We start from the raw sequence: 11,884 nt of genomic DNA, 5'->3' as shown, positions 1-11,884 counted from the left end.
CGTCAACCATGTTTTGCTAGCAAAGCTATGTTGAATTTATCAAGACTTCTAAAACCTAACCCACCCAATTCTTTTTCAATGCAAATATCCTTCCAAGCACACCAATGGATCCCTTTTTTCCCCTTATTTTTTTGCCACCAAAATTTTGTAATAATACCCTCTAATTCTTTGCAAAAAGATTTAGGGAGTAAAAAACACATCATTGAGTAGGTTGGTATAGATTGTAAAACAACTTTGATGAAAACCTCTTTAGCTCTTTGTGAGAGATATCTGATACTCCAATTGTCAATATGTTGCTTGAATTTATCCTTCAGCATCTAGAACGCTACATTCTTCCTTCTACCCACCAGGCTAGGTAGCCCTAAATATCTTTTTATATCATCTGAACTTCGTACCTCAAGAACTCGAATAATTGTTCTTTTTCCTTCCTGAGTATTGCTGCTGAAAAAATTGTGGATTTTTATAGTTAACTTTCTGACCAGAGCAAATTTCATATTCACGGAGGACCTATTTTAAAAAAATTGAACCCCTCTCAGTAGCTTCCCCAAACAGTAAGCAATCATCTGTAAAAAGTAAATGTGAAACATGCGGCCCATTTCTGCTTGCTTTGACACATCTTACCTTGTTCTCCTGCATACCTAATTTCATAAGGCTAGAAAGACCTTCTCCACAGAACAAGAATAAGAACGGACTCAATGGGTCCCCTTGTTGTAATCCTCTTGAAGGATAAAACGAGTCTCCATTATGTCCGTTAAGTACCACTGAATATGAAATTGTATTAACGCATCTTAATAGTTGCGTCACCCATTCTGACTCAAAACCCATTTTCTTCATTATTTCTTCCATAAAATTCCATTCCACCCTATCATATGCCTTGCTCATATCCAACTTGACCGCCATAAAACCCTTCTTCCCTGACCTCTTCTATTTCAATGTATGGATTAATTCATAAGCCAGCAACACGTTTCCGAAATCAATCTCCCAGGCACGAAAGCGCTTTGTGCAGGATCAATGCATTTGTCTAACTTTCCAAATGCGGTTCGCTAATACTTTAGCCATTAATTTGTAGATTACATTACACAAACTAATAGGCCTAAAATGCGATATATCCACTGGATTTGAAATTTTAGGAATTAAAACAATATTTGTTCTATTGACTGGGCCTATCTCCATCCTTCCATTCAGTTGATCGAGACAAAAAGAAGTGACCTCCTCTCTGATAATTGCCCAACAGTTCTGATAGAATAACGTTAGAAATCCATCTTCCCCTGGTGCCTTAGTGGGCCCTAATTCTGCCAAAGCCTGCTGAATCTCCTCATTTGTATATCTCTCTTTTAGCATTAAATTATCTTTATTTGAAATACATCAATGAACTCCAGATAAAACATGCTCATAATTTGTAGATCTACCCACGGAAAATAACTGTTTGAAATATAATCTAGCAATCATTTCCATTTCCTTTAATTCTTTCGTTTCCCTCCCATCATTATTCTTCATTTTACGAATCAGGTTCCCCTATCGTTTCTGTGTATCTTGCTTATGGAAAAAGGCTATATTTTTATCCCAAATTTCAACCAGTTAACCCTCGCTCTTTGTTCCCAATAACACTCATCCTTTTCGATCTCGAAGTTAAGTTGGATCTTTGTATCAATCAGGTTAGCTAAATTTTCTTCATCTTTTTCCTCTGCTAGTAGTGAAGCCAATTTTGATGATAACAACTTCTTCCTTTCTTTTCTAGAAAATTGAATTTGACTAGCCCATCGCTCCAACCCCTTTTTCATACTATCCAACTTGCTTAAAAACTCTCCTTTAGAATGCTCCCATATGTCTTTAACTGTATTTAAGAACAAGTCCTCTAGTACCCACCATGCTTCAAATTTGAAACATTTTTGTATTCTTTCTCTGCATTCCTTCTTTGTGTTAACTAGTAATGGGCAATGGTCAGAAAATGTATGTGGAAGATGTTGAAGCTAAAAATCAGGAAATAAATGCAACCAATCTTCAGTCGCCATTACTCTATCTAACAGCTCTTAAATATTATTTTCAGGTAAGTTCCCTCTTTCCCATGTAAACCAGTTTCCAATAAACCCCATATCAGATAAATTACATTCCTCTAAAGTCTTACGAAAACCTTCTATTCGTTCTTCCTCTCGCACTAAATCACCTTTTTTTTCAAAACTATACAGAATTTCATTCAAGTCTCCACCAACCATCCATGGTAACTCCCTACCCATACCTAAGTGTCGTAATAGGTTCCATGCCTCAGCTCTATCCTGTGAATATGAAGACTCATAAAAACCTGTAAATCTCCATTTGCATCATTCATCATCTTTATTAATGATCACAACAATATGTCGTTTTGAAAAACTCTGAAGCTAAATATTTTTATACTCGCGCCAAGACAGACATAGCCCATCTCTAAAACCATCTAAACTTACATCAATACTGTTTAAAAACCCACAACTCCTTCGAACTATTTCCATTTGATTACTACTTATTTTTGTCTCCATGAAGAAGACTACTTGGGGATATTCCAGCTTAGAATTTTCATTGCGCTCAGTCGGCTTGCCACTTGGCAGCCGCCGATGATTGATGACTAACCTCCATTGTCCTTCTACTCTTTACTGCCAAAATATTTGTCTCTTCTTTGGTCAAAGCCACCTCCATCTTCCTTCTGTTTCTCTTTTTCCCTTCCTTACCAATAAGCATTTCATCTTCCAGATCATGTTCCATTGAGTTATTCATCAGAATCCCACTCCAATTCCCATTTACTTCCCTTGTTTGAGATCTACTTCATACAAGATTTATCCCCAATATTGGATTTATATTTTCATTATTATCCCTATTTTTTGCTAGATCTCTTGAGTTATTCCTTATAAATTGCCTTTCCCATGGTTCTCACGCCCTTGTTCCTCTCCTTCTCGCAACCATACACTTGTCATCATTTGGGCTCGTCGAGGCTGTGCCCTAAGTGATAAGTCCCATCCCATCTCTTTAGTTTCCACTCCTCTCGTCATCCTTACTTCACAAAAGGAATCACTATGGCCCAGACGGCCACAATAAAAGCAAAAAAGTGATAGCCTTTCATATTTAAACCAAACATATGAACACTTTCCATAACACATTATCTATTTTTTCCTTTTCAAAGGATGCCTTATATCAATTTTGACTTTTATTCTCATGAAATTTCTACTTTCTTTTCCCAGACTTGAGCCATCATACTCCATGAACTCTCCTATGAAATTTCCCATTTGAATTGCCAGATTTTTCGAGATAAAACCGATTGGAACATTATATAGTTGAACCCACAAAGGTGAGTAAATTAATGATACCTTCAAAGGATCCTCCCCCTTTTGCAACTTATGAAGAACCAATAAATGATTGTTAAAAGTCCAAGGTGAACCTTTGATAACCCTTTCAAGATCCATTATATGAAAAAATTAAAATAAATACCTTTTTTCCCCCAAATCTCTAATCTGAACTCCTCTTACAGGGTGCCACAAATTTGCCATTGTACTTTTCATTGCTGGAAAATGAACAATTCTTGCTGTTAAAAAGCATCCCACCAATTGCAAAACTTCCGTTTCTCTATTCGTGTTCGCTTCAGTTTGTACTTGTAGAATTTCATCTACCTCCTCCTCTAGAGATAGTCCCGTAAATTTTGTCTCCATACTAACTCGTTCCTTCAATTGCTGGACTAAAGAGATCTGAATATCAAGTTGCTGTCACATCAATAGACAGAAAGCAAAAACAAGATAAAAACCTAAAAACAAGAGAAAACCCTAAAAAGTGCAAGAGAGTGTAGATAGAGGCGTGCTAATTTAGCAGACTAAGGTATCCTTTGGTTTGGCTTTTACAGCCAGTGAGGTGCAGTTAGGGGAAAAAATGGTACCAATCTCACTGCTATGCTGTTTGGTTCAGCAAGTTAGTGTAATGAGATTACATCTCCACCACATTGCTCAGCTGCAAATCAGTTGGTGATTTCAGCAGCAATGGAGGTGCGGTGAGTTGTTGGTACTTTAACTCTCCAAACATACCCTTACTTTAACTCTCCATATCTTTCCTCCTCCTACCGTGTTTCTCTTTCTTCAATTTCTGCAACCAGTTCACTTCACAAAGCTCCAGGTAAGTCATTCATCTCCTTTTTCAAGCTTTATTTGTTATGATTCTAATGATCTGGGTTTCTGCAGTTTGGACTTTTCTCTGTAACTGATGGTGGTGTTTCTACTGCTGCAACTTCTGCTATGGCTGTTGCTGCTTTTGCATATCCTCCTTAGGTTCAGAGGCTTCCATTTTATTGGCTTCCTCCTCTCCCATCACGTAGTCCTTTAACTTAGCCATTGATACAATATCACTTTCCCTCTCTAATTTCTAAGGTAAAATGGTATACAGATTTTAACAAACACCCAAAAAAATAAAAACTAACAGAGAAACAACAGATAGAGCAGAAAGAAAGAGAGAAAGAAGGTGTTTGGAAGTGTGAAAATTTAAAGAGAAATGTGCTTAATATATGTAAAAATAAATCATATATGTATATTAATATGTATATTAATAGAAAATTTAAAGAGAAATGTGCTTAATAGAAAAATTATTAATGTTAATATTTGTGAAAATAATATTTATCATTGTTATAAAAAATATTTAATTATAAAAAATTAAAAATAATTATCATTTTATCTAATAAATAATTTAAATTAATTATATAATTTATTAAAATATTAGAAGATACATTTTATCTAATGAATTTATAAATCACATATTTTAATAATTTAAAAAATGTAAAATAATTTAAAAAACTTCTATTATATATCAATTCTAATATGATGTCCTTAATAGTCATTTCTTATTCTCACCTCACCGCTACAGCTGCGTTTGAAGTCAAACACACACTCCACCATTGTTTCTAATCTCACCGCTACAGTATTCAATTCCACCGTTACAGTAACTTATCTCACCCCACCGCTGTTTTTAACCTTACCAGAGCTAAACACACCGTCCATCCAAACTAAGCGGTAAAAATTATTTGCAACATAATAAAATTTTAATCTAATACAAAACTGTTTAAAATTTAAAAATAATATAAATATAATTTAAAAACTTCCAGTTTTATAATAGTATATGTATTTAAAATAAGGTTAAAATATGCTCAAAGCCTCTATATTTTTCATACATTTGAAATTTAATCTCTCTATCTTTTATGTTAAGGATTTTTTTTAATTGAATTTTATTATAATAGGAATTATTTATATGATTAAAATACAAAATAAAAAAAGCTTTTTTTTAATATTTAAAAAAATTATTATATATAGATTTCATAAATAAAAAAATTAATGGATTTCATAAACGCTTTTTTATCTATGTTTAATCTAGGAAGTTGTATATATCATATCATACACATATAATAATTTAATATAATTTTTATCAAAAAATATTGAATTATAAAATATATAAATAAAATAATAAATTTATTTATAATATAAATCATAAAATTAAATTTATATAAAATTATAAAATAATTTAAATAATTTATTTGGAAAATATGTCGCAACTTTATTCTAAAATGGAGTCTCAACTTAAGCGTGATATGCAAGTACTTATCTTTGGCGTCCATTTAGTTGGATTGACTCTTGTATTTCAAAACCCTAAAAAGAAAATATTCAGGTAAGATATAGAAGGTTGGTTGAAAATATTAGGCCTTAATGGCTCATAAAGGCAGCGATAAGAATGGAAACAATCAGTGTTAAGATTCAACAATAAGGAAAATGGGAAGTAATTCTCTATTGTATTACTCAAACTAATGACCTGTATTTAATACAAGATAAAGCTAACTAATTGCAGTTAATAACAACTTTATAACTAACAATAACTAATAACCGAACGTGTAGTTATTCCTAACATGCCCCGTACTTGTCAACTTTCTTTTCCGTCAGAAACCTTCTGATTCATGGCAACAACTCAAAGCTGATCCCGAAACTTGGTAAACGCTGCTACTGACAATGGTTTTGTCAATATATTCATGATTTGGTCTAAACTAGGTACATGTCCTACTTGGAACACCCCATCTGCAACCTTTTCTCTGACAAAGAACAGGTCCAACTCAACATGCTTGAACTTCGAGTGCATAACAAGATTCCCTGCTACTGCAACCGCAGCTGAGCTGTCACACCATATCAAAGCCTTATTCGGAACTGAAACACATAACTCAGTCAATAAAGATCGAATCCACACCATTTCTGCAGTAACATAAGCAACACTCTTGTATTCTACTTTTACTGTAGACCTGGAGACTACTTGTTCTTTCTTTGAGCTCCAGGAAATTGGATTCCCTCCAAAAAACATATAAAACCCCGAGGTTGACTTGCGATCATCAACATCTAACCCTCAACTAGCATCAAAATATCCTTCAAGCAAAAATTTTGAGGCTCGGGTGAATCACAACCCATAGTCCAATGTTCCTTGTAGATACTTCAATATCCTTTTTCACAGCTTTGAAATGCAAGTCCAAAGGTTTATGCATGAATTGACAAACCTTGTTTACGGAGTAAGCAATGTCTGGTCTAGTGATTACCACGTACTGCAAGGTGCCAACAATACTTCTATAGTGATGCTCATCCTCAACAGGAATACCTGTTGGTGTTGGCAAGCCATTCGATCTATCCATAGAGGCTCTTTTAAGTAGATCAAGAATATAATTTTTCTGAGTTAGGAACATACCTTTTGAAGTATAGTTAACCTCGATGCCAAGAAAATAGCTCAACCTCCCCAGGTCTTTTAAAGAAAACTGATCATTGAACTGAGTAACAAACTGGTCTATAACCTGAGAGTTATTCCCAGTGACGATAATGTCATCGACATAAACTAAAACATAAAGCAATTGAGAACCTGACCGAAGAATGAAGAGAGAACCATTAGCTTTTGAGACCTCAAACTTTGCGGTTATCAGAAATTCTTTCAACTTATGAAACCAAGCCCGAGGTGCTTGTTTAAGACCATGTAACGCCTTCTTCAGTTTACAGACTAGGTGCTCACCATTTGGCCCTTATTTTTCAAACCTTGGTGGCTGCACCATGTAAATTTCCTCACTCAAATCCCCATTCAAAAATGCGTTATTAATGTCAACTTGTCTAAGTGGCTAGTTCAAAGATTCTGCCAACGTGAGGACCACTCTAATTGTAGTTAGCTTAACCATAGGACTAAAAGTTTCCTTGAAGTCAATACCAACTTTCTACAGGTAACCCTTAACTACCAGCCTACCCTTGTATCGAGCAATTGAACCGTCAGCATGTCTCTTGATCCTGAAGATCCACTTGTAGCCAACAGCACGACGACCTTCAGGTAAAGGCACAAGGTCCCAAGTAGGATTGGCAAGCAAAGCATTGTATTCAGCTTGTGCAGCTGTTCTCCAAGCAGTACTTTGAAAATCTTCAGTTATAGTTATTGGCTCCTTCTCATCTAGAACAGAAACAAAAACTTTGGACCTAAAAATACCACTTTTGGAGTGAGTCTACATGGGGTGACTGTTCATACTTAAAAGAGTTGTTGTAATACTCTCAGTTTAATCACAAACTGTAGTTACATCATCTACTACCGAGGAGTTAGCAGGGAGACTGAAAGGAGTGTGAGTACTCAGAGACTGTCCAAGGGAAGGCATCACAAGAGAGACCCTGCCTGACCTTGTGACCGTCTATGCAGAGGTGTGTCTAGGAGAATCATTGGCTGCAACCAGAGGAAGCACAGACTGCTGATAAATGTCCCTTATAGATCCAACTGGAGACTGTGCTCAGAAACCATCATGAAATGGAGTCTTATCAAATCGAACATACCGAGATAGAAAGATCCGACCATCTTCAGCAAGGTACCTATAACCTTTTGTGTTAGGAGCACTGCAAAGAAACACACTTTTGAGATTAAAATTACAAATTATATTGTTGGAATGGCTTTAAATCAGGAAAACAAGCACATTCAAACACTCGTAGTAGATTATAGTCAGGTTTAAGTCTGTAAAATGCTTCATACGGACTAACTTGATGCAGTACAATAGTAGGTAGTCTGTTAGTCAAGTAGACTGCATGTGTAAAGGCATAGAACCAAAATTTAAAGGCATATCAGACTGTGCTAAAAGAGACAATCCCATATCAATTATTTGTCTATGTTTTTTTTTAGCAACCCTATTCTGCTCTGAGGTGTATGGACAAGTGACCCTATGCTGCACACCAAGCCGAGAAAGCTCCTTTGATAAGACACGATATTCTCCCCCATCAGTTTGTAGCATTTTAATAGAATGACCAAATTGTACTTCAACCATCTGATGAAAATTCAAAAAGCACTGAACCACCTCAGATTTGTTTTTGAGAAAATAAATCCAAGTATATCTGTTATACATGTCGACAAAGGAAACGTAATAAGAGAAACCATTGGAAGGTATATGAGCAGGCCTCTCTACATCAAATAGCACAAGTTCAAAAAGGGGAGAATACATTGTATGTGAAGAGGGAAAGGGAGTTTATGAGCTTTGCCTAACTGACAAGCTGTACAAATTCACAGTAAATCACTCTGTTTGAAAGGAATTCTACAAGATTTCAACACATGAACAAAAGTGTCATGGCAAGGATGGCCAAGTCTGTTGTGTCATAAAGAAGAAGAGGAAAGCTGAGCACTATTCAGCAAACTTGAGCTAGGCTTCAAGGAAGAACTGACTGTAGCGGAAGCAGACTTTGAAAACTGAAACCTGTATAAACCCTCATGCATGTGGCCCTCTAGCAAAGTTATCCCGTCTGAATGTCCTTCACAAAACACAGAAACGGGTGAAATTCAAAGTACACACCATTATCTTTAGCAAACTAACCCACAAAAATCAGATTCTTGCAAACTATAGGAACATGTAAAACATTCTAAAGAAGCAGGAGTCTGGAGCTAGCCAAGAAAGTAGATGATCCTACATTAGCTATAGAGACAGACTCACCATTTCCCATAGTGACATGGCTTTTACTTATGTAGGGAAAGGCAGTCGTGAGATTATACACTTTAGGAGTAATGTGATTTGTTGCCCCAGAGTCAGGATACCAAATTGAATCAGGTGGAGAAGATGCAGAAGCTCGAAGAGACAGCTGACTGGAGGAGTTTTGAGGAAATGACCCACAGCAATGAGACATAGGTGAACAAAAAGGAACCGAAGAACATTCTTGACCATGTAACTGATGGTAGTTAACTATCATCGAGTTAGTGGAACTAACACCAGAAAAGTTCTCATCAAACCTGTGATAACAGGTCTAAACCATTTGTCCAACGTTACCACATAACTGACACTGTGGCCTAGAGCGAGACCAACCTCGACCATTTCTACAAAACCAGCCAAGAGACCAACCACGACATTGCCCTTTGTAGCCTTACTTATGATCCTGAGAGTATCAATTGGACTCAACAGGCTATTTCGAACCAATGTTAGTATCTTACTGTCGAGAAGCCAAATTTGCTTGGCAAGGAACTTCTGTTAATAACTCCAGTTTTCGTGCTTCACAATCAATCAACATTTCATTCAACAAATCAAGACATAAAAGAGTAGCAGAGGCAAACACCCGAATAGACTCAAACTCGAGTGAAAGACCAACCAAGATGACACTTACTTGTTCTTGCTTAAAGATAAAACTACCAGCAGCAGTAAAATTATCACTAAAATGTTTTTCCTTAGATATATATTCTTTAATAGAAAGATTTGCTTTCTTGAGCGAGTATAGAGCATGACGCATGCTCGAGATTTTAATGGTAGATTTTGCACTAAATCTTCTCTCAATGGTCGTCCATATATCAAAGCTTGTTTTTACAGTTGTAAGCTGAACCAAGATATCATTTGTCACAGTGGACAACAGCCAAGAAGCTAGAAACTTATCTTGCTTCTTATGAACGAGAAAAGCTAGATATTCAAGTTGCTGACCTTCAAATCCAATGATGAAAGGAAGAAGAGAAGGGATTGTACCTAATATAAACCCGTCAAGACCATAACCCTCAAGAATCAACAAAAACTTATGCTTCCATAAAAGAAAATTGTACGCAGCAAGTTTGATGGTGTCGTGTTTGGAGAAGTAATGAACTGCAGGTATGCAGAAACTGCCAAGTCCTTGCGAATGTACATCCTCCCCAGTGTTGGAGGAGTGACAAGGTGTGTCAACTACTGGTACACCTTCTGGAACGGCTTCAGTGGCCATGGAAAGAAAAAAATTCTACACCAAGAAAACCTTTGCTTTGATACCATGTTAAGATTCAACAATAAGGAAAATGGGAAGTAATTCTCTGTTGTATTACTCAAACTAGTGACTTGTATTTAATACAAGATGAAGCTAACTAACTTTAGTTAATAACAACTTTATAACTAACAATAACTAATAACCGAATGTTTAGTTATTCCTAACAATTAGATGAGCTTATTTGTCACATCATTTCATATCTTCCATTATGAGAAACAATCAAGACCTCCATTCTATCAAAACGGTGGAGGCATCTTTTCGCTAGGACTGCTACCCTCACCATTGATGATTCCATAAAAAAGCCACAATATTTTGTTTGTCATCTACCTCTAGGTTATGATGGCATGAGTGATACTGTGAACAAAGTGTTTTTTTCCCGTAGTAGGCCGACTATAGATCAATTCAGTCTTAAACTCAAAAAAAAAAAAACCAAATCCTTACAAAGTTGGCGGGTTCAATTATGCATATATAGACATTGTGTTTGCTTCTATGCGCTTCGTAGTGTTATTTCCTTTTTTTGTTGCATGACATTGGTGAGACTGAAGTTGGAATTCAGACACTCTTTTGGTGTCAGTGTTCCTCATACAGTTTGTCTGCCCAATCTCAAGTTCCTCCATCTTAGGCATATTGTATTTTCAGACAATGAATCAGTTCAAAGGCTCTTTTTTGGGTGCCACATGCTTGAGGAATTACTTTTAAGCCATTGTAGCCAGAAAATTCCTGGAAAATTCATGGCTTGTAGTCCTACACTCAAGAGACTCATTTTAACAAGCTTTACTGATTGTAAAGAGCTTATGATTAACGCACTGAATCTTGTCTATTTCAAGCATTCTAATTTCGTTGTAACACACTACTCAATACTAAACCTCCATTCCCTTATTGAAGCTCGTATTGATGTTGGATTATTTACTGTAGCCTTCTTTTATCAAACTACTACACCAGATCTTCTGAGAGGGATTAGTAACACTCGGTCACTTCATTTTGTTACAAATTTTTACAGGATATGCATTATTATTGCATTGATCCAATACATGAAACAAACTAGATTCTATACAACTAATTAGACTTGTTTCCATTTTTGAAGGCTTATGGACTTCATAGAGTTCCCAAGTTCCCTAATTTACTCATATAACTGGGAAAGCATTACTATACATTTCTCCCTGTCTTGAACCCTTGTCATTGAACTGGTATGTATACAATGTGACTATATATTTTAATTGCTTCAAGCTACCTAGGCCAAAATGTAAGACTACTTTTGTATATGCTTAAGATATTTAATTTTTATATCATGTTGGTGATTCTTTTGGTTTGGAATTTTCATGGCTAGTTGACACACTTTTCCTACCAAAGAGACCACCCTCGTGGTTGTTGTCTCAGCGCAAGGCACGTTCTATGGAAAAAAAGAAGAGCTGCAATTGGTTGAGTATTTTCTGATGAATGCTCAGATTCTACAGAATTTGACAGTGTTTGTTAGTGAATATAACAGACTGCGATAGGAGGTAACGAAAGCCTAGGTTACATTACCAAGAGTCCCAAAGAAATGCCATGTCATTGTTAGCTAGCTTTGTTGGTCTCTTTTTCTAGGCTAATCAGCTTGAAAATATCGTAGTCTATGCTTCTAACGAAGAACCATGAAGAACAAT

At 35.9% G+C, this 11,884-nt stretch overlaps 1 protein-coding gene across 2 annotated transcripts; it reads right to left on the bottom strand.

The window, feature by feature from the left end:
• Positions 1-8,458: 8,458 nt before the first annotated feature.
• Positions 8,459-11,450, bottom strand: LOC121225111 (uncharacterized). 2 transcript variants are annotated; one of them, XR_005922968.1, is made up of 2 exons: positions 8,963-11,450; positions 8,459-8,783 (listed from the first exon to the last, which is right to left on the bottom strand). XR_005922968.1 is itself a non-coding variant. In XM_041109055.1 (2 exons), exons 1-2 carry the CDS (start codon positions 10,200-10,202, stop codon positions 8,629-8,631), a joined length of 384 nt encoding a protein of 127 aa, XP_040964989.1. In that variant the 5' UTR covers positions 10,203-11,450; the 3' UTR covers positions 8,459-8,628. The 2 variants fall into 2 exon arrangements, 1 of the variants encoding a protein (XP_040964989.1); XM_041109055.1 differs by having other exon boundaries at positions 9,974-11,450.
• Positions 11,451-11,884: the final 434 nt, after the last annotated feature.

The sequence above is a fragment of the Gossypium hirsutum genome, chromosome D13 (genome assembly GCF_007990345.1).
Source record: "Gossypium hirsutum isolate 1008001.06 chromosome D13, Gossypium_hirsutum_v2.1, whole genome shotgun sequence".
NCBI lineage: Eukaryota > Viridiplantae > Streptophyta > Magnoliopsida > Malvales > Malvaceae > Gossypium > Gossypium hirsutum.
The sequence above is the reverse complement of the archived record's forward strand: the minus strand, read 5'-3'. Positions and strand labels throughout refer to the sequence as shown.